General features: G+C 47.8%; 2 protein-coding genes across 2 annotated transcripts; both read left to right on the forward strand.

Annotated features, from left to right (window-relative positions):
- Positions 1-12847: 12847 nt before the first annotated feature.
- On the forward strand, positions 12848-13803 carry LOC120706694. The gene has a single exon (XM_039991399.1). The coding sequence runs from the start codon at positions 13012-13014 to the stop codon at positions 13504-13506; it is 495 nt and encodes a 164-aa protein (XP_039847333.1). The 5' UTR covers positions 12848-13011; the 3' UTR covers positions 13507-13803.
- Positions 13804-15696: 1893 nt separating this feature from the next.
- Positions 15697-19077, forward strand: LOC120706695. The gene is made up of 5 exons (XM_039991400.1): positions 15697-16170; positions 18312-18368; positions 18474-18521; positions 18629-18694; positions 18795-19077. Exons 1-5 carry the CDS (start codon positions 16123-16125, stop codon positions 18846-18848), a joined length of 273 nt encoding a protein of 90 aa, XP_039847334.1. The 5' UTR covers positions 15697-16122; the 3' UTR covers positions 18849-19077.
- Positions 19078-20544: the final 1467 nt, after the last annotated feature.

The raw sequence follows: 20544 nt of genomic DNA on the forward strand, positions 1-20544 counted from the left end.
GTTATCTCTAACTTTCTCTTGCTACCTTCGGTGTTTGTCGTGTTTTTAGTAGATTAGATTCGTTTTCACCATCTCACACAAAGGAATCTCTATGCTAGTAGATTGTTTCTTGTCTCTTTGGTTCCGTGGATTGATAAATCTTGGGGGAATACCCTAAGGGAAAAGCTACACAAAACCGTGCGCTTGCGGTATATAAATCGGGGGCGCTAAGGAGCGTCCACAAGCTTTTCTGGCGCCGTTGCCGGGGAACCATTGATTTAAGATCCAATCTTACTTGCATTCGTAAATATTTCTTGATTTTTCTTTTTGATCTTTTTAGATCTCTTATTTTTCTGAGCTAACTAAAAAAACGGATCTATTCCACGAAAATCAATCTAATCTAGATTTTGCTTTATTTTTCTTTTATGTTTTAGATCTTGTATATTCATCTTTTAGATCTCGTATATATTTTTCTTTTTCACTAACCCCTAACAGGAGATGGACGGGAGCCTCTCCAACAAACCCGAAAATTTTGTGGATGATCCAGAAAAAATTTACAGGCAAAGGAGACGAGAAGCACGATCAAGGAAGCCGGAATTAGTAGATCCAAAAGTTGAAGCCGGTGATTCATCGTCTTCACCTCAAGCAACTCCACCAACAAGTCCAAAGGAGGCGCCACTTCACTAAGGGATGGCGCTACTGGAGCCGGAGCGTACGATCGGAGAGCTATGCACTCCGGATGTTCAGGACTTGACGATCCAAAATCTCGACAACATCGGAATTCCGTTCGAGATCAAGACTTCAATCATAAGGATGGTGCAAAGCTCACCCTTCACTGGAAAAGAAGACGCTAATCTACATCTTCAAGCGTTCCTCCAACTATGCCGCACCTTCGACATGCAAGGGATGACTCAAGATCAAATAAGAGCGAGGCTCTTTCCATTCTCTCTACTTGGGAGAGCGCTGCAATGGTTTCATTCTCTACCACCGCACACGGTGCAAAATTGGGAGTCCTTGATGAAAGAATTCATGATGGAGTTCTACTCGCCGGGCAAGACCCAGATCCTGCGCAACAAGATTGCAACATTCGCGCAAGCCCCAACGGAGACTATTGCGGAAGCCTATGAGCGCTTCAACGACTACATCCGCGCCGTACCTCATCACAAGTTCTCGAGGGAAGATGTGGTCCAGAAGTTCTATCAAGGCCTCACTACTGCATCAAGGGGGATCATTGACGCATCGGCCGGAGGTTCTATCATTGAGCTCACGCCTACTCAAGTTTTCAAGCTATTCAAGAAGGTGGCGGACAATGACGCATGGGCATCATCGGGGCGCCTACAACCACTCCAAGCCGTGGGAGCCGCGAAGAGTGTATTACAAGTGGAACGTGAAGAAGTGCTAGAAGGGAAGATCGACTCGCTCATGAGAAGGTTGGAGAAGATGGAAGTGGAAAAGAGAGAAGCCCAAGCTATTGATTTGAAAGCGGCCGAAGCAAGGTCTACATGTGAAGAATGTGGAGAGTACGGCCATGTGCAAAAAAATTGCCCGGAGGAAGCCAAGATGCTCGACTACATGAAGAAGGGAGAATGGATTCCGCCGAACAACTTCCGCTATGGGCAAGGTAGACCCCAATTTAATGCAAGCTCTTCCATTCAAAACTCGGTGCCTCTTCGTATACAATTGAAGGAGTTCATGGAGGAGCAAGGCAAGGTCAACAAGGACAGCGTCACCAAGTTCAAGGCTATGGAAAAGATCTTGGAGAACATTGATGGCAAGGTGACGGAAGTCGGGAGCTTTAACCTTCAAGTACTCAACATGATGAAGATGCTAGAAACACAAGTAGCCCAGCTCGCCGGACGCCTATCTAGCAACGAAGGAAAATTGCCCGGGCAACCTCAAAGTCCGGAGACGGCTAAGGCAATTCAAACTCGCTCGGGAAAGGAGACCGAAGAACCCGAACATGCTGCAGGAGCAAGGAAGACTAAGCCAAGAGTTGAAGTGGAGACCATCATCAAGGAGAATGCACCTACTCCTATGCCAGAGATAGTCACCGAAGAGCCGGAGTTTGAGCTAGATGATATAGACACCAAGATTCTACCGCCAAGGCCACGATACCGCAAAGGTAAACATGAAGATGAGCAATTCAACAAATTTGTTGACATGGTACGCAGGTTGAGCATCAATATGCCGCTCTTGGACGCTCTACAAGTTCCGACGTATTCTCGTTACTTCAAAGACATCATGGGAAACAAGCGCGAGATACCGCCAAGCACTGTTAAGCTAACCGAGGAATGCAGCGCGGCAATCGCTAATGAAGCTCCTGAAAAGAAGAGGGACCCCGGATGTCCTACCATCCCATGTTCCATTGGATCTCTTATGTTCGAAAGAGCACTTTGTGATCTCGGTGCAAGTGTGAGCGTCATGCCAAAGAATGTGTTCGAGAAGCTACGCTTACCGGAGCCGGAGCCCACCGCCATGTGCCTAGAGTTAGCGGACAATTCCATTCGCTATCCTTTGGGAATCGCCGAAGACGTGCCCGTGAAGATTGGAGAACACTTAGTCCCCGTTGACTTTGTGATTCTCGATATGGGAGAAGGGAGCAAGGCACCTCTTATACTTGGGAGGCCTTTCCTCAAGACCGCAAGGGCGAACATCGACGTTGGCAAGGGGGAGATAAAGTTCGACATCAATGGCACCACAAGCGAATTCAAGTTTCGTCCACGCCTCGAGGTATGCAACATGATCAATGTCAAATATGTTCCGCCTCACCGCCGTGTCACAGAGGAGAAGCCAAAGAAAGAAGAGGAGCCGAACAAGAAGGAAGCGAAGAAGGAGATAGAAGTCGTCGCGTCCATCGCGACAAAGAAGATCGTTGCACCCGTCAAGAAGAAAGCTAAAAGCCCGCCTGTGAAGACCAAAAAGATGACTAACGTAGAAGACAAACCCGCACCAAGGATTGTGCGGAAGTGGGTACCCAAGACTGCAACGCCATCACCGAGCGTTGGTCCGAAGTGAAGAAGAAGAAAGTCTAGCTATAGACTATAAACGAAGCGCTTTGCGGGAGGCAACCCGTTCGTCGAGTCAAGAATAAAGCTGCCGGGAGTTCAACCCATTCATCGAGTCAAGAATAAGCTGCCGGGAGGACAACCCGCGAAAGGTTTAGGTAAGTGAGTCGAGAATTTTGCTACGCAAGAACATGATATACTTTTGAACAATTGGTACTTCAGTCAAACAATTCGATTTGGATTTTATTCGCTCGGTCATTCCGATGTTATTTCTTATTTTAAACCAATGACATGAGCCATCCTATGATTTATTTGCCTCTTCTTGAGAAAGCCACATCCAAAATTCCATACCTATTTTTGGTGACCGTCCTGTCCATGACGGCCGGACCAAGTTGAGATAAAACACATGAGTAGAGCCGCGCTATGTTTATATTACTTCAATTATTGATGCGTAGGTTCGCACAAACATAGAGAGAATTTTCAGTTTCATTACCATAGGACTAGAATTTTCCTAACCTTAATTATTCTCTTTTTCAAAATTCTCTCTCTCATTTTGGCAAAAATTAGAACCTAAACCCAAGACCCACGGTTGAATTCGAGATTGTTCGCTATCAATTCATGAAAGTGAACGGTTCCGGTGCAACCAAAATTAATGTAGTCGGGAAATATTTTTCGACTTACAAATGTAAAGATGTTTCAATCCCCCAATAATTATTCATTTAAACTCATTGCATGCTTTGAGTCAATTCTGAAATTTCGAAGTTAGAGGAGGATTAAACATCTAAGCATGATTTGGAAAGGATTTATGTGCTTGATTAACATCCATTGATCAAAGTGAGTTCACGGGAAAGAGTTGTGCTCTCTACCTACCACCACATGAAAATAATTCAAAGGAGGGAGCAGCCATACATGGGAAGGACATGTGATTTTCAACAAAGATGGCACCATGTGATGATTGATTAAGCATGGGACAAGGTGAATGACACAAAGTGGAGAAATAATATTGCAAGTGGACATCAAAGGCAAAGAAGGAGTGGTTCACGGGATTTGGACGGTGCAAAGCATGCAAGATGTACTGGACAGAAGCAAATAATTGCACCAGGAAGCCACCAGAGAAAATTGAAGTGGAGAGGAGCCAGAAATCCCCTAGGCCGGTCGGCCCCAAGGCCCTAGGCCGGCCGGCCTGGCCCCTATTTAAGCCCTCTGGTGCTCTCCTTTGGCAGCAAGGAGTCACCATGAGTGGCCTCATGAAGTTCATCGCCGGGAGGAGAAGGACGCGTTCATCAACATCCAACGCATCGGCAAGTTCTTCGCGGAGGCACTCGGTCTCCGAGTCTCCGCGGAGCATGGAGGAAGACAACCCCGCACCGAGGAGCGACATGCTGCTCCTTGGTGGGATGAGAGACCCGAGAAGCTCCTCCATGAGATTCACCGAAGGGATGCCACCTCCTCCACGGCATTCGACAAGGTCATCCGCACCACCGCCATACAAGCCCAAGAATTCAGAATATGGGTTTATTATCTTGTCGAAGGAAGAAGAAGAAAGACTCAAGTTCATGAAGGGAAGACTACGAGCAAATTATGATTTTGATGATGAAGCATTGGTGAAGCTGGGATTTCATCATGACATCTATGAGCTATTGGAGAACATCGGTTGGAAGTTATTTTCCAACGGTGTCACAGTTGATATGCAAGAAGAAGTGGCTCTTGAGATGTTCATGACATTAGAAAAATCAACGGAAGTGGTGGATGATGAAGAAGTTCCATGTCTGAAATTTAGGCTCAAGAATGAAGAGAAAGTAATCACCTATGGAGAAATAGGAAGCTTGCTCGGATTCAAAAATAATGCATATGAAATGGTGCAAGTTGAAGATGGAGAGCTCGATGAATTTTGGACAAAAATAGCAAAAGATATCAACCGCCAAAGAAAGAATATAAGTAATGTTACCCTCCAAATATTCCACTCTTGGTTGAGCAAGAGAATTCTCGGGAGGATGAGAGAATCGAAGGTCACCGACCAAGAATTAAATTGGATGTATGCTGCATTGGTGAAGAAACAAGTAATTGATCCCACCAACATCATGGTTGAAAGGTGGCTTTGTGAAGCATCATCCGGCACAGAAGAAGTTGGTTCGGGATGTTATCTCACAATGATAGCCCGAGCAATGAATCCGAGGTTACGAGTGATCCAAAAATTTTATGTCCCGGTAAGAGATATTGGGATTGATCATTTGAGGCAAGGCCATTATATCGGAGGGGATGAAAAGAAGGGATTTACTATTTCGGAGATGGATATTTCCCTCCCCGATCAAAGGCTGAAATTATTTGCAAGAGGGAACACTGATTGGCGAGTTGAAAATATTGGAAAAAAGATAAAGAAATCCAAAAGAGGAAGGTTAATTGAAGGGACATCAGCATCGGCACAACAAGAAGACTTGGAAGTAAACCTTCCACCGCCAAGTTCTGCTTATTGGAGGAATGAATTTCAAGGTGCATCAAGTGGACATGGATACCCGCAAGGATGGACGAGTCAATGGGAAGGAAGCCAAGAACAAGCATGGGGGCACGCTGCGGCGGCACCCCCACCATTTAGCAACTACGGCTACCCACCCTCGTCATATCAAGGAGAGATGCCCGACCCATCATTTGGAGCACAATATTTTGACCTCCCTCAACCGGAACAAGGAATGAGAATCATGGGTGCCTATGCGAGAAGAAACATGGAAGGTATAGATGTCATCCGGAGGCATACAACCCAACTAGAAGATGGAACTGCGGGAATCGCATATCAAATGGGACTTCTAGGCCTGACGCCACCGGAACAATTTAATGGAGGAGCATTTCAGCAGTATTATGATCAAGAATAAAACGCAAGAGCCAATCAATGAGATTGATCGACGGCATGACCATGAATAAAATGCTCGCACGTGTGGTTTGGATTTTCTATTTCTTTTCATTTATTTTCAGCATGTGTGCAAGCTTGTGTGTGCGTAGCAATTTTCTGTTTTATTTATTTCAGCATGTGTGCAATTTGCTTTCTTTTGTCTTCATCACCATGATAAATAAATGCATCACCTACGCTTTAATGTTATGGTTAGTAATGATGATAGAAAGTTTGTGCCATGTTAAAATATGATGATTGTTGCCGCTTTGTCTACTTTCTTGTGCTTGGTTTATGCATGATTAAACTAATGCTCTCTCTAACATGATCTGAAAATTAATTAAATGCCGGCTAATTCAATTATGGAGGTTATGATAAATTAAGACCCATATCTTTTACTCTTGCTCTCTTACTTAAGCTTGTCAAGGAAAATTTAATTTGGATTTAATTTTGAGCTAACCTTGTCAATGATACCTTTTGCAATTGTTCTACCCTTCTACAAGCCTAAATGATATATCATAACAAACCATAGAGCAAGAATTATTTTTAGGTGCATTAATTCAGGATTTATCTTCTTTGGTACGAGACTAAGAAGCTGACCATTCCGTATTTTTGCGTACCTCTCTTTTGCTAGCCATTCTATCCATGCATTGTGAGTTTCTATACCGGGAACATCGCAAACCTCGCTGGATATCCACCCTTAACCAAAAACATCTTTTTTGTGAAACACCTCCTTGACCACAACCTATATATTGAGTATATATTTATTTCGACGGCAAAACAGTGGAATCAAGAGAAAAATTCAGTAAAACATAAGCTTGGGAAGCATCAAAGAGTTCGCAGAAGAAAAATCCGAAGAAGTGAAGGCCTATAGGCAGTAGGCCGGCCGGCTCAACACCCCTAGGCCGGCCGGCCTGCCCCTTTTCCTCCTCTGTTGGCTTCAATCTTTCACGAGGAGATGGTCCATTAAATTCCAAAGTTGAGTCCAGAGAATTGATAAAAGTTTTGTGCACTCACTCCATCAAGTTCTCATCACTTCATTGCTTGAGGACAAGCAAAAGTTCAAGCATGGGGGGAGGTGGAGTAAGTGCATTATGTTGCCAATGGTTCTGAGGAGCAAAAAGAAAGAAAAAAAAGAGAGAAAAGAAAAAATGAATGATGATGAAAAGCTCCTCAGTTCCTTTAGCTTTATTAAACTCCAGATACTTTGAAGATTATTCTATACTCAATTATTCCAATCATGTGCAATCCGATAACAAGGACTTCAGTCGTGCCTTGGGATCAACCGTTGCCATTTGCACATGTCCACCATCTAAAGTGTGTGTTCCATTCTCTCCCTCTCCACAAAGAAATTATTTTCCAATGGTCTTTTTGACGAGTCTCGGTAAATCCATAAGAAGTATTTCTTGTTTTGATAATATCTTGATTATAATATCTTTTGTTAGGACTAACCTTTCTAGAGCTCCAGATAAAGCCTCACACATACATATGAGAGAAAGAAAGGAGAGAGTTCTAGCAAGATTGAGAGACAAGATGAGCTAAGAGTTTCCATGAGCAAATTGCAATGAGGTTTGAATTATTGATCTTTGTTTAGCATTACCTATTGTAACACCCTAGTGTTACTGAGCGCTAATCATGAGCTTAGATTCGCTAATTAGGAGTTAATCTTGTCGTTAGCGTAAATTGTGTTCGCGCGGTAAACATCGATTTAGCAGTGTTCAATCGCGTTTTTGTCTCTGATCCGAGCTTCAATTCAACTTTCGCCCAAAAGCAAAGTTGTAGATTTTCTCGTTCTCTACAACTTTTATTTTGGCCAAATTTCAAGTTGCTATATGAAATTTGGAGTTTCAGCCAGTTAAAAACGAGTCAAAATCATTCAACCGTGTCACTGTTTCTCCACTATGACGCCCATACCACGACCGACCGCCGGCAACTCCACGCGTCGACCGGCGGCGATCCTCGCTCTCCGCGCGGACGCGTTCTATCCCTTCTCGAGGCCACGTTGCCCTTATCCAGTCCCGGTTCCGTCTCCGTTTTCCCCTCCCCATCGTCTTCTCCCTCGGGCTCACGCCGAGCAAGCCGAGCAGAGCTCGCTGCCGGAGCTGCGCCAGCCAACCCTCACCGCCCCCGCTTCGATTCCGCACACCCAGAGCTGCGCAGCCTCGCCCTTTGCCTTTTCCACTCGTTCCCAAGCTCGGCCGCACCCAGACCCGGTCGAATCGGCCCCTGTGCCGCCCGCGGCCGCCATTGTTGGCCGCCGAGCTCCGCCCCTCAGTCGAGCCTTACCTCTCGGCCCTTCTCCGTTCGATTGGATGCCGTGGTGAGCTTCTCCATAGCCCTCTCCACCCTCCCGACCTCCTTTCCGCTCAAATCCAGCGTCGCCACCGCCGGAACACCGCCGCGCCACCGCTGTCGCCGCGCGCCACCACCGGCGCACGTCACGGGGCCCTTACTGCGCGTGTCCGCACACCCCGCCACGCGCCCCAGGGCCGCCTGGGCTCCCTGAGCGTGCACCCCCCCTGCGCCTCCCTGAGGTCGCCGCCCGCCCTGCACCCTGGGTGCCCTGGCCGCGGCTCGGCCCTGCGCGGCCGCCGGCCACCGCCGCCGGGCAGCGCCACCGCGGGTCGGCTTGGCCGCGCGCCGGCCGGGGCACGGGCAGAGCAGGGGAGGCAGCTGGGCTCCCACTTACATGTGGGGCCCGCCTGTCAGCCCCTTTTTCTTTTATTTTCGTTATCCATAAATTATTTATTTTGGCTGAAAGTTAGGAAAAATTGTAGGAAAATGCAAAAAAAATCCTAAAAATACAAACTAAATTTTGTTAGTTTTATAAAATCAAGATCTTCAGAAGAAAAATACTTGTGCAGGTGAAATGTCACTTTTGGCCCTGCTAAAACTATGGTCTGCGTTTAAGTTAATTCATTTTGTATCGGTTGTTCTGTTTGTCTAAAAATTCTGAAAATTTTATGGTAACCTACTCTTTGGATGTGTAGTCCACTGAAAAATTTTCAGGTGCTTAGCTTGTGTGCTTTTTCGTGGATCTGTTGTTGTGCAATTTTAATGCTAGGGCCAAAATATTTTACTTTCTGCTTGTATCTTTTAATTTTGGCTTGGTTTCAGTTTAACCTTTGTTCTTGCAGTAGGATCAAAATAGGTTACCCTTGAAAATATTTGGTTCTGATTGCTTGTCGTATTTTGAATCTTTAATAAATCGTTGTCAAGTCGTTTCTTTCTTTTAATTGGCGTTTTGCATCTTGAGTGCCTTGCATCATTTCATTGCACCGTTTTAACTTTTGCATAGCATATTTTATTCGTGTAGACGCTGAACCCGAAGTCGCCCACGAGCTAATCGCCGAACCGATTCCGGAGCCGCAAGCGGGAGAGCAGCAGGAGAACGCAGTCGAGCACGCTCCCGAAGAAATCGCTAACCCCGCTGACCTGCAAGGCAAGCCCCGGAGCATATCCCTTATTTTAATTACTCCATGTTATATTTAAAGTATTGTGCATTTACGTTTAAGGAATTGATTGGAACCATAGATGCATAATCTTGACTACCCAGTGTCTTACTAGTGTAGTTATCGCTAGCACCGCTATGCTTAAGTAAACACGGTAGAAGACGGGTGATTTCCTGTCACCCGCGAGATATAGGTTGTTACTTCAGGCAGTGTTATGAGAAATAATGCAATGAGAAGGAAATTGGAGACCGGGCGGAGGGAAAGTTGGACATGATTATTGAATAAAGAAAGTTGAGTCTCCGCCTGTGTCGATTGAGGACCGTTCCGTTGTTGGCCCTTTGACTGAGGATTGAACAGTACTAACCACATGCCGGAAGTAGGAGGTAGTCGAAACCGGTAAGCTAATTACCTTAATTGCGTCGGAATCTGAGTCTCGACCTGCGGTGCTGGGTAGGGTTGACGAATGGTGAAGTGGCCCACGGGTTCACCGGGTGTTCGCACGTGCGGGGCTCATCATCCGGGTGTTTGCGGGCTTGATTCAGACTTCGGGGTAATTATGGGAACAGTTGACGTGTGTGGCCCGACGGGGTTTTCACGTGTCGTGTGAGTTAGGTCCACCTTGCAAGGTTAAATCGAATCGATTCGCCGTGACTCGCGGATATGAGAGCCTTGGTCAATGCGTCGCATTGTAGTAAGGATTGAAAGGGCAGAAAGAGAAAAGATGGATTTATGTTGATGTTCTTGAAAAGATAATGTGATGAACCATGTATGCTCTAGAGAACTAGGCAAACCTAGTTTCTAGCTATCAACACAATTGGAGCTAAAATATTGAAAGTAAGGATCCAGTATTAGTAGCTTTTCAGCAAAATAACCCAGAGCCAAAGAGCTGTGCATGTCTAGATAATGGGCTAAGTATACCCATAGGCGGGTAAGCCTTGCTGAGTATTAGAGTACTCAGAGTTTGGTCGTAACCCTTCTGAGCAGGCTGTGTTCCGAAAGACTTCGAGGAAACCGGTGCGTCCTGGATTGGTCAGCCTCTTCCTACAGGTTGGACGGTCGAGTGGGTTCCGCCTTCTCCGTGAAGTGCAGGCAGGTGACCCTCACATCAGTGGGCAAGATGTGAAGCTCGTCTTTTGTCATCGACGTTATCTACCGTATGGTATTTTGAAGCTTGTTTCAAACTGTTTGTACTTTCCGCTGCGTTTGAACTCTGTATTCGAAATGTAACCCTGGCTTGTAAAACTTTATTGTAAATTAATCTGGAGACTTTGGTTTAACTCTGGTTGTAAGTTAAGTTTGAAAACTTTTGTTGCTTGTAATCACCTGTGCTCGTCTTTTCGCGAGAGTTCCCGTGTAAGCGATCCTGGTTATAGCAGGTAGTCTGGGTGTACTGGTGAAGTGCAGTAGCGAAGGATTAAGTTCAAATGGTTGATTAGTGCACTTGATCGGTATTATTTGGACTGTTCTATGACACTTATGGAACTTACTTTCTTAATTCTGAGACTTGTTTAATTTTGAGAGCATGCGCTTAATAATTGTGGGGAAGCATTTAACTTGTATCTACCTTCCACATTGAAAAAGCTGGTTACAACTTGAACTATTAACTGCAAAATATTTTTTGGGAGCATTGCGTTTTCTCGTGTATGATCTAGTGCAGGGATTGGACACTGAAAGGCAGCGCTGATTTTTATCAAAGACTTACTCGAGGACGAGCAAGGTTTAAGCATGGGGGGAATGTTGGCGCTCCTTAAGTATCCATTTTATCCCCTGTTTAACTTTGATAATGGCATGAATTAATATCAAAATCACTAACTATCCTAACCTCGGCCCAATTATTGGTCGTTTTCACGTTTGCACATATATTTTGGAGGTACTTCGTTTTTGCAGGTTTTTGACCAATTTTGGAGCATGAAATGGCGAGGCCCACGATCACGCGATGACACGAAGAATGACGAAGGCCAAAGCCCGAACAAAGGATCGAAGGCCATGATGATTAGAGGCCCATTCATGCACATCCACCCTCCAATGAAACCCAAAAGACAAAGCCCACAAGATAAGATCGAGATACTTCGGGGATAAGCAAAGCAAAGAGATATTTAAGGAAGGATTTTCCATCCTATCCTTCTCCTCGAAGAAATCTCGAAGATAACGACGTCTAAAGGGGTGCAATCGTGAAAGACATAAACTCTAGAAGATTCCAGGAAACTTGGGGAGAAAGTTGAGCACGAGCCGGCGAAGGAAAGTGCCAGGCCGGCCGGCCGGCCCAGGCCTTTTTTAGGTCGGTTCGACCTCCCCTTCGACCGAGGGTTCCCTGAGGCTATTTAAAGACCCATCCCCAAGGTTCACGCAGAGATCAATTCGGGAGACGACGCCAAGGAGCAGAGAAGATAGAGGGACACCTCTCGGAGAGCCGAGGGTCGTGCTAGTTGTCTAGGGTTCGCCCTAGCCGACGTGGGAACCTTGCAAGGAAGACCACGTCGGAGTTCTGGAGCTAGGATCATCAAGATCAAGGTAGGGCCCCAGTTGTGATCTTGTGATGTACAATCATTCATGGTGAAGTTATTTGTGTTTCCGAATGTTTAGCGACCATGTTCTCCTCTTTCGATTTCGTTCTTTTTTTGGGTTCGCTTCATCTTAGATCTATTATCGAGATAGATCACTTAACATGATCTTGTAGTCATGGTGGCTAGAGGTTCATGGCGGAACTACCAAAGGGGGTTCGACTTGCTTCAGGGTATCTCGTTGAAAGGGGTGGCGTCGTGACAGGCCGTTGCCACTTAGTAGGTTGGGTATCGAGGGATCGGATTGGAGATTTTGGGTTTAAAGAGGCTTTTCAATGAGATTCACATCTATCTTACTTCACTTTATCTAGCTGGAACTACAACATATGCATGATCTAGGTGATCTAGATTGGTTATCTCTAACCTGACCTAGTTTTGTAGTTAGTTTCATTCACCGTTGCATTGGTCCATCTCAACGCAAATTGTTGAATGAAACTAACACCCTTACCAGGTCTAAAACGTATTTTTTTTTTAAAAAAGAGAGCTTAGTCTAAACTAGAAGCATTCAAAACTTGGTCGGAGCAGCCCGACCTGATCAATCTGCCGACTTGGCATTCATAATATCATATCTCACTGCACTAGCTGTTAACCGCATGCATCCGACGCATTTGTCTTTGTTTGATTTGATCAGACAGATACTTAACCACTCCCTCTTATCAGTGATGGACCAGGATGGCGGCACAATACTACTTGGCCTAATTTTCCCAACCACAATCAGCGTTCAAAAACCTGCCTCCGTGTTGAAAAGTAGTAATTCGCTGGTGCGCGGGCAACGCCGAGTCAAAGTCAGCCTCGTGCCGAACACTCCACTCCCACTGGCCACGGCCACTCCCGCTCTCGCTCTCGCTCTCGCTCTCGCCACCTCCAGTCCCACGCACTACGCCCTCCACGTGTCAGCCCCAGCTCGAACCAGGCGCCTTCCAGGAAGCTTCCTCTGAGCGTCTCCTCCACCACGATATATAGCCCATCCGCCCGTGCAAACTCACCCAAGCAGCACATCCAAGTAATCATCGATCGCCTCTGCTCACAACTCGCAAGCAACAGCTGATCTGTCGGAGCTCCAGGCCGCTCCCGATTCTCAGGAGGAACCAAGATCTCTGGTCGTCGGAGCCGCCGCCGCCGCGCGACACGGGATGGGCAACCTTGTCTCGCAGTGCGTCGCGAGCGGCGCCGGGGCGCGGGCGCGGCCTCTGGTCGTCGGGCCGGACGGCAGCCGGGCGCGGGTGGAGGAGCACACCGGGGTCGCCGAGTTGATGATCGACGCGCCGGGGCACGTGGTGGCCCGCGCCGCCGGCGCGACGGCGGAGCGCCGGGTGCGGGCGATGGCGGCCGACGAGCTCCTGCGCGCCGGCGAGGTGTACCTCCTCGTGCCCGCCGGGCGCGCCGGCGCGCGGCTGGGCGACCGTGAGGTCGAGGCCATCGCGTTGCTGGTCTCGGGGAAGAAGAAGAAGAAAACGAGGAAGAGCAGGCCCGCCGGCGGCAAGGTCTTCCCGGAGGTCAACGCCGTGGAGGACGACGCGGTCGAAGGGAACGAGGCGGCCCTGTGTGCCGGTAAACGGGCCCAGGATCATCATGGGCTTGGGCCCAGGCAATGGAGGCCCGCCCTGGATACCATCTACGAGGCCTAGATTTGTTTCTGATTATTTTAAAAAAAAATGACTTCTGATTAGTTTTAGAGAGAGATAGAGGCCTAGATTTGTTTCTGATTAGTTTTTTTAATGACTTCTGATTAGTTTTAGAGAGAGATAGAATAGGAAATCCGATTCTTTCATTCATAGAATTTTTGGCTTGTTCTTCCTTCCGCAGTGAGGTTGGGAGGAGAAGTTGTGCATACATCTTGTAAAGATTTTAACCCCTTGATGTAGTCAGATGAGAAATGTCAATATTAGTGGTTGATGGAGGTGAGTGAAATTAGTTGCCCCGTACTTGTTGAGTTCGTCTAGGGTCAATGGGAAATTGAAGTGCTTCAGTTCTTCATTAATCAATCCATTTCTTTCCAATTACTTCTCGAAGATGGAAAAGGACTTGTAGATAAAAAGATGGCAATACTGAAGAAATCAACACGCGCATAATATGCTATGCGCACAGAGAAAGAGCTAATGCCGTTGGGAGTAGATGGATCATATGGACCAACATGTTCCTGAGTAATAAAGTTGAGCATGGGCGTTCTTTTGCATTTAAAATAAGCATTGGCATTCTGTTTTCCATGCTGCATTTGACTACTTACTACAGCCATCGGCAGGGGTAAATCCTAGGTTGGCCCCTCCTACAGCTGAAAATTTCAAGGAGTCCTTCAAGCCCCTACAAATTTGAGGGGAAAGAAGGAGAGTAGGAGAGGCGGGAGGAGGAAGAAAAACAGAAGAGCACCTCTAAGGCTCAATCCTGCCTCCGCCACTGGCTATCGGCTCATCAAAGTCTTTTTAAGCCATAAAACCGGAGGTAGTCGCCGGCGGCCTTGACAAAAAAGGAACTGTAACTTTGGCCCTGTTTGGGTCCGCGTTGGCGAGGCTTATCTGCGAAAAACGCAGAATAATCCCGCCAAACGCCACGCGTTTCTTGGCCGCCCACCCGCATTTTAAGCGGGATGTGAACTGCGCGACGCGGAATCGCAGAAGCGGACCGCGAGCTGTGTTGGCTTATCGCAGTCGCGCATTTCTCACCCGCGTTTCCAAACAGGGCCTTTATAGTATGTCTCTAGTTCGGAAATTTTTTATAAGTATATTTTAAACATATATGTTACAAGCGATTTTATCGCACAAGTTAGGCTGCAAACTTCAAATCCTACAGATTTTGAAGGCGGAGTTGTACCAAACAGATGGAACCTCCCAATAACAAACTTGCAGTGATGAGCTTGTGGACTGTAAAGATCTTTTATATCGGTCTATTCTAGTGTTTGAAAATAACTAGTATAGAAATATCCGATGCTTTATATTAATTGTATATACTATAAAAAATTCAGCAATAGTATAGGTAGTATACACATGAGTAGTATAGGTAGCGATTAAAGCTTTGTCCTTCGGTGAGGAAAGCTCCCGTTCCAAACAACCCGACGACGACCTCCTAGCCTCTTCCCTTTCCATGCAATTGCAATTGAATAAAAAAATTTCGTGAAACAAATAATAAATTCTCTAATAACTGAGTTAAACGGGGGTATTTCCTAAACAAGCTTTGTAGCAGCGTGTTGCCGTGTGGGTTATTAGTTGAGAGAAAAAATGATGGCATTTTTAACCATGCTTATATGAGAATGAATTACTCACTTATTTCAGTTTGAAAAATATATAAAGTAACCCCTTAATTCACATCTAAATTGTCCACATATAAAAGATGATCTAAATTAACTCCAGGATATCCACCCGCGCGATCGGGCAAGTGCTGCCGCACCAAGGCCGCAGCGTCACGCGTATCGCTTCGTATCTTGCTTGCCTCCATGCGCGCACGGGTGGACACGCGGCCGGGGCGCCCGGCCACGGCCGGAGCCACTTGTCGGCCGCGGCGCTGGCGTCCCCGAGCGAGGGCACGTCGTGACCACCGCTCCCTCGCGTTTCAGGCCGCCGGATCACCGAGAAGATCTCGCACGCCGTCGCATCCCCCCATTCGCACTCCCACCCGGGCCGACCCGGCGCCGCGTGACGTGACGTACAGGCAGCCATGCGTGTGTGTGTGACCAGACCAAGCCCCGCAAACTGTAGGAGGCTAGGAGCGCTGGCCACGGGTTCTTTGGCTCAGCTAACAGCGACCGTTTCCAGCCGCCTCTCGGTCGCCACCTCCCTTCCTCTCCCCCCTAGTAGAATTGAAAGTCTATCTTTCTGAAAGAAGAAAACTAGCACAAGTTTATCAGTGCGACCTAGCGAGGACCATCCATCACGAGTTCCTTCCGTTCCAAAAAGGGCCCCAGCCCAGCGCCCCAGCCTGCCTCTGCGTCTCTACGCGCACAGCACAAGTTTCGTCGGTCCAGACCCCGGGGTGCCCGCGCGCCCTAGCTTGTGTTCTGAACCTCCTCACCTACCTCCCTCCCCTCCGCTCCGCCGGCTATATCCTCTTCTCGTCGGTAGCTGTGAATTTCTTTCCGGATACAGGTCCGGAACAAAGAAGAATTGCCTCCTCCCCTCGCCGCTTTCTCTACTCCTGCTTTGCCCCTTTCCACCAGCACCACCGGCAGGGATTCTATATATAGCCTAGCTAGATTTTTGCCTTGCAGGGCTGTGTGTTACTGTCGGAGTTGGGGCTGAGCCTTGGACTTGGAGATGGCAAGCTTCAATGAAGAGAAGAGAGCAGCTCCGCAGAGGGAGGAGGTACTGTACTTCTACTCATCATCTCGATCCCCATGCTGCATCCATATCTGCTGTTTTAATTAATTTCCTCCTGAAAAAGAAAATACAGGAATCCGGGCCAGAACTGTGTTCCAATTTCTAGAAATTTGAACAGCTAGCTATCCGCTTATATATTCAGAGTGCAATACATATCATCCTGCTATATATGTCGTCAGCATATATAGAGCTCCCGTTCTCGTTCTTAATTCAGTTTTTTTTCCCTAGCGTGCGACGACCCTATGTTTTGATCGAGAAGCACAATTTAGGTAGGATATATAGTTTTTTTATCTTTTCGTTTTCTTTTTGAAAAGTAATCTGCCAAGAAGCTTGCTACTTTATTTCAAAATGCTCATCATCAGTTCATCATACCGTGGCGCCACTGGGTATTGCATTGCATGCTCGAGTAGTTAGTTATGACCTGTAGTCGCTCAAACCACAGCTACAACTTGAGAACAAAAACCTGTCCGACTGCGCGGCCATTGCCGGGTCTGGGATGGAGAATGAAGGTGGACTTCAAACTTATATGCAAGACTAATTCTCCCGGTTATTTAGTTACAACTAGAACAAATATCTTATTCGCCTTGGTCCGTGCGTTTGATTTCCCGTCAGAGAAAAAGAAAACGTCACATGCCGTTTCTTCCACAAAGGTCATAGAAACCGAATAGGAGAGAGGACGGTGCCAAGTTGGTCTCCCTCTTGCTGTTTAGTTTCCACACAAGAATACTAATTCAGACGCCGCGGCCCGCCGTCCATTCTTTGAACGGAATATCCCGCGGCGAATGATGCCTCCAGGCACTTGAGAGACCTTTCTAGGTCAACCTGGAAAAAAAAACACAGGATGTCTACATGGGCGGATTCTGGCCTCGGATTTCAGTTGAGCTGCTGCCGACCAAGACCTTTGGTCCACACCTAAAAGCTCTAGAGAAAAGGGCATGCATTTCTTTTGCATACAAGTTGCATCAGCAGGCTATTAATAAATCCCAAATGTTTATTCAGTCCAATGGCTTTGTTTTATGACTCCAGTGACACGAAATATCTTTGCACATGACATGATAGAAGGGGGGGGGGGAAGACTAGATGTTTATTTCTTTCATTCCAAAAGCAGAGCTTGTAGCTTGTAGAAGAGAGCAGAGCTTTTGGCTTTCGAGGCTGAGGCCTTCTCCAGCGGTGGGTTCAATTGGTAGGCATCGAATCCTATTTGGGCTTCGATTCTTGTCTCAAGGTGAGGGGTGCGGTTTGCTCCAGTGCTGAGGGTGCGATTTTGGTGTGACAGCTCATTCCAAGGTGCCACTGGAGAAGGCCTCAGATAGCCTTAGAAACGTTTGGTTTTCCTCAGAAAATTCCATGCAGTTTCAGAAAAGAGAGCGTCGATCTATCGAAAACTGACATTAACCTATGGCCATTCTGAACATATGTGATTTAGTGATCTCGTCCTAATTCTTTCTCGGATTACAAAACAAAAGTGTCAGCAAAGCCACAAAATCATCCACCGTACAAGGCCGACCAAAAACCTTCCTCCTCAGAGTTTATCCGCCAATCAGGGATCCAGCCTTCTCGGAGGCAACTGAGCGCGATCCGATTCGGAGGCGATGATAAGATTTTTGGGTAGCGGATCACTGTCGTGACTCGTGAGCAAACAAACGCAGCGAGAGAACGGGCGGAGCAGGAGCTAGCGCCTTGAATGATACGGAGTACAGATGTACAATACACGCAAGTTGGCTGCCCCCAGTGTGGCCAGAAATAGTCGAGGGGCCACTGTGGCCACAAGGAAGAAAACCACAGCTCGGCCGGCTTTGGGTTCCCCTGTTGCTGTCGACAGCGGCGCTGCCGTTTTATATGAGCACGTGGGGTAAATTATTGGCCGGAGGGTGTCGAGGTCGGAGTGCCCCGTACGCTCTCCATGGTTTTCACGACGTGATATCGTACCAGATTTCTGATGTGATGTTCAGCTAACTGCTACTACCAGCAGTAGAGTCTGCTGCAGCGTTTTTGGAAGGAAGCGTCAGACTGAAAGTCTGAAACCATCTCATCTGATCTGCATGCTCATGTTCATCCAAGAGCTGAGCTGAACTGACGAAGTCCGACGGTGACTATTCGCCCGTCTAATTTTCTTGTGGTTGCAGGCACCTTCCCGGAGCAAGTACGGCGGCATTTCGCCGAAGAAGCCCCTGATCAGCAAGGTACGCTGATGTCATGCGCATCTTAATGAACCTGAACGTCAGCAAGGAAACCTTCCGAAATCATCGAGGAATTCTTCGAACGTGTTTTTTCCCCCTTTCTTTCAGGACCACGAGCGCGCCTACTTCGACTCGGCAGATTGGGTCCTCGGCAAGGTAACCAGAGGAACAGATCAACCTGCGAAAACAGCGGCAGAAATGAATCCCTGCGACCATTTACTACCGATGCTCACGATCACCTCCTCCCTGTTTGTTTTGTGCAGCAAGGCGCGACCAGCAGCAACGGCGCGACGGTCCCGGCCGCCGAGCCCCTCAAGCCCAAGCTGCAGGTAGGTCAAAATGAAATAAAAAAATTTGAAAGGCTTCCTCAATCACTCCTCATCAAAATCAAAAGCTCTGATGGGCGCCTCTGTTTTCTCGTCTCTGAAGCGGACGGCGTACCACCAGCTCCCCCCGCGAAGGCCGGCGTGCACGTCGGAGTAGCTGGCGCGGCTCCTGTCTCGTCCCGTCGGCGGCGTTGCAGCTAGCTCGTGATGCCTCACACAGAGTCGCACTATAGGGAGCCAGGATCCGTGGAGTTGGGGCGAATTGGGTTGTAAATACGGGGACGCATGCTGTCACTGCTCAGCAGTGTGGAGCTATCTGAAATGAAGTGATCGGTGCACTCGGCGTCTCGTCTTCAATCTTCAGTCTTCGTTTTGGTTTCGGTTTCTGCTGCTTCTTCAGTCTAATCGCGTCTTCAGCCTTCGCCATTGTAGGAGAGCTTAGGGCTTAGGCTCAGGTACGCGCGCCGCGCGGGCTGCCTAGCCTCGGTGTCGTTTTGAATGAACGGCCATTTCACGCCGCAACACGTTTTGTTGTTTCGTCGATGGGCTGTTGGGAAACAGAAGGGAGGGCATGGGCTGAAATCTGTGGAACTATATCGACGGGCCTCAAGTTCTGGGCTCAGTATGGATAGCACGGACGAATCTGATGGATATGGTTGCAGTTCACGTGCCGGGGGGCGTTGTTACAATTCAGAAATTGACTTGGTCACGCTTTCAACCTCCTTCTAGACAGCGTTTGGTCCTCAAATTTTACATGGCTAACTCCATGAAGTTCCTCAAATTTAATTGACTCTAATACTCTTTTCACAATCCAATTTGACTCTTATATTTTTATAACTTAAATTTTATAAGATTAGAGCCCGACGCTTATAAGATTCAGTTTTTAGATTATCTAAGTTATAAGTTGACGTCATTTTCCATCTCTAGGAGGGCGTGGGTCGTGCCACCCACGTGGTCGTCGTGTCCTCCTCTTTATTGGTCGATGCGTCGAAATCACACTGCGCCATGTGTTCTAGTATCCCGCTCATCGCCACCTGTCTATGTCAGTGCAAGATTAATAATATAGCTATCTACTGACTGTAAGAATCTTATATAGCCATCTACTGACTGTAAGAATCTTTATATGTCCCACTTATCTCTATTATAAAGTTTTTGGTTTCTATTTCGAAATCGGTCCTATGCTTACAGTCTGGGTTTCCTCCTTCCTCCATCTCAGAATCTGCTTAAAACATGTTACTATACTTAGCCAATGCAAGGAGCGATCAAAAGCATGTCAGAGTATATGCGTGGCGGCGGCGCGGCGCATGTGCCTGCCGTCTCGCGATCCGCAGCTAAAACAAAAAGGAGGCCGTCCCTAATCAGGCAGCAGGCACGTACGGCACCCGGAGGGCCCGCCCCGCCTGCCCGGCTCGTCGCTGCATCTCCCTGTCCTCGACGCCGAGCCGAGCGGGCGATCGCGTCCACGGCGGCGGCGGCGCCCCGGAGCCAGCCCACCCATCTGCCGGAATCTCTGATCTGATCGATTCGGCCGAGCAGCTCGCCATGGCATTGGCGGCGACTCGAGTACGTGAACGGCCCTAGTGTAGTGTCGGGGGAAGAAAAAAAAAACTTGAACCTGTTCCTGGTGCCGCGCCGATCGAGCCGCCGACGGAGGGAAAGCAACGAGGCCGGAGTCGCCGTTGAAATCATTACCTGGCTGCCACACGCACGACGGCCGGGATCTCCGCTGCACGAGGAACACGGACGTACGGCCCGGTGAGCAGGAGGAGCGCGTGTAGCGCGCAGGGCGGGCGGATGCTGCCAAGGAGCCAAAAGCGACTCGTTGGCCGGCTGCCATGTGATGCCGCAGATAA

This window comes from Panicum virgatum, chromosome 5K, assembly GCF_016808335.1.
Source record: "Panicum virgatum strain AP13 chromosome 5K, P.virgatum_v5, whole genome shotgun sequence".
Classification (NCBI taxonomy): Eukaryota; Viridiplantae; Streptophyta; class Magnoliopsida; order Poales; family Poaceae; genus Panicum; species Panicum virgatum.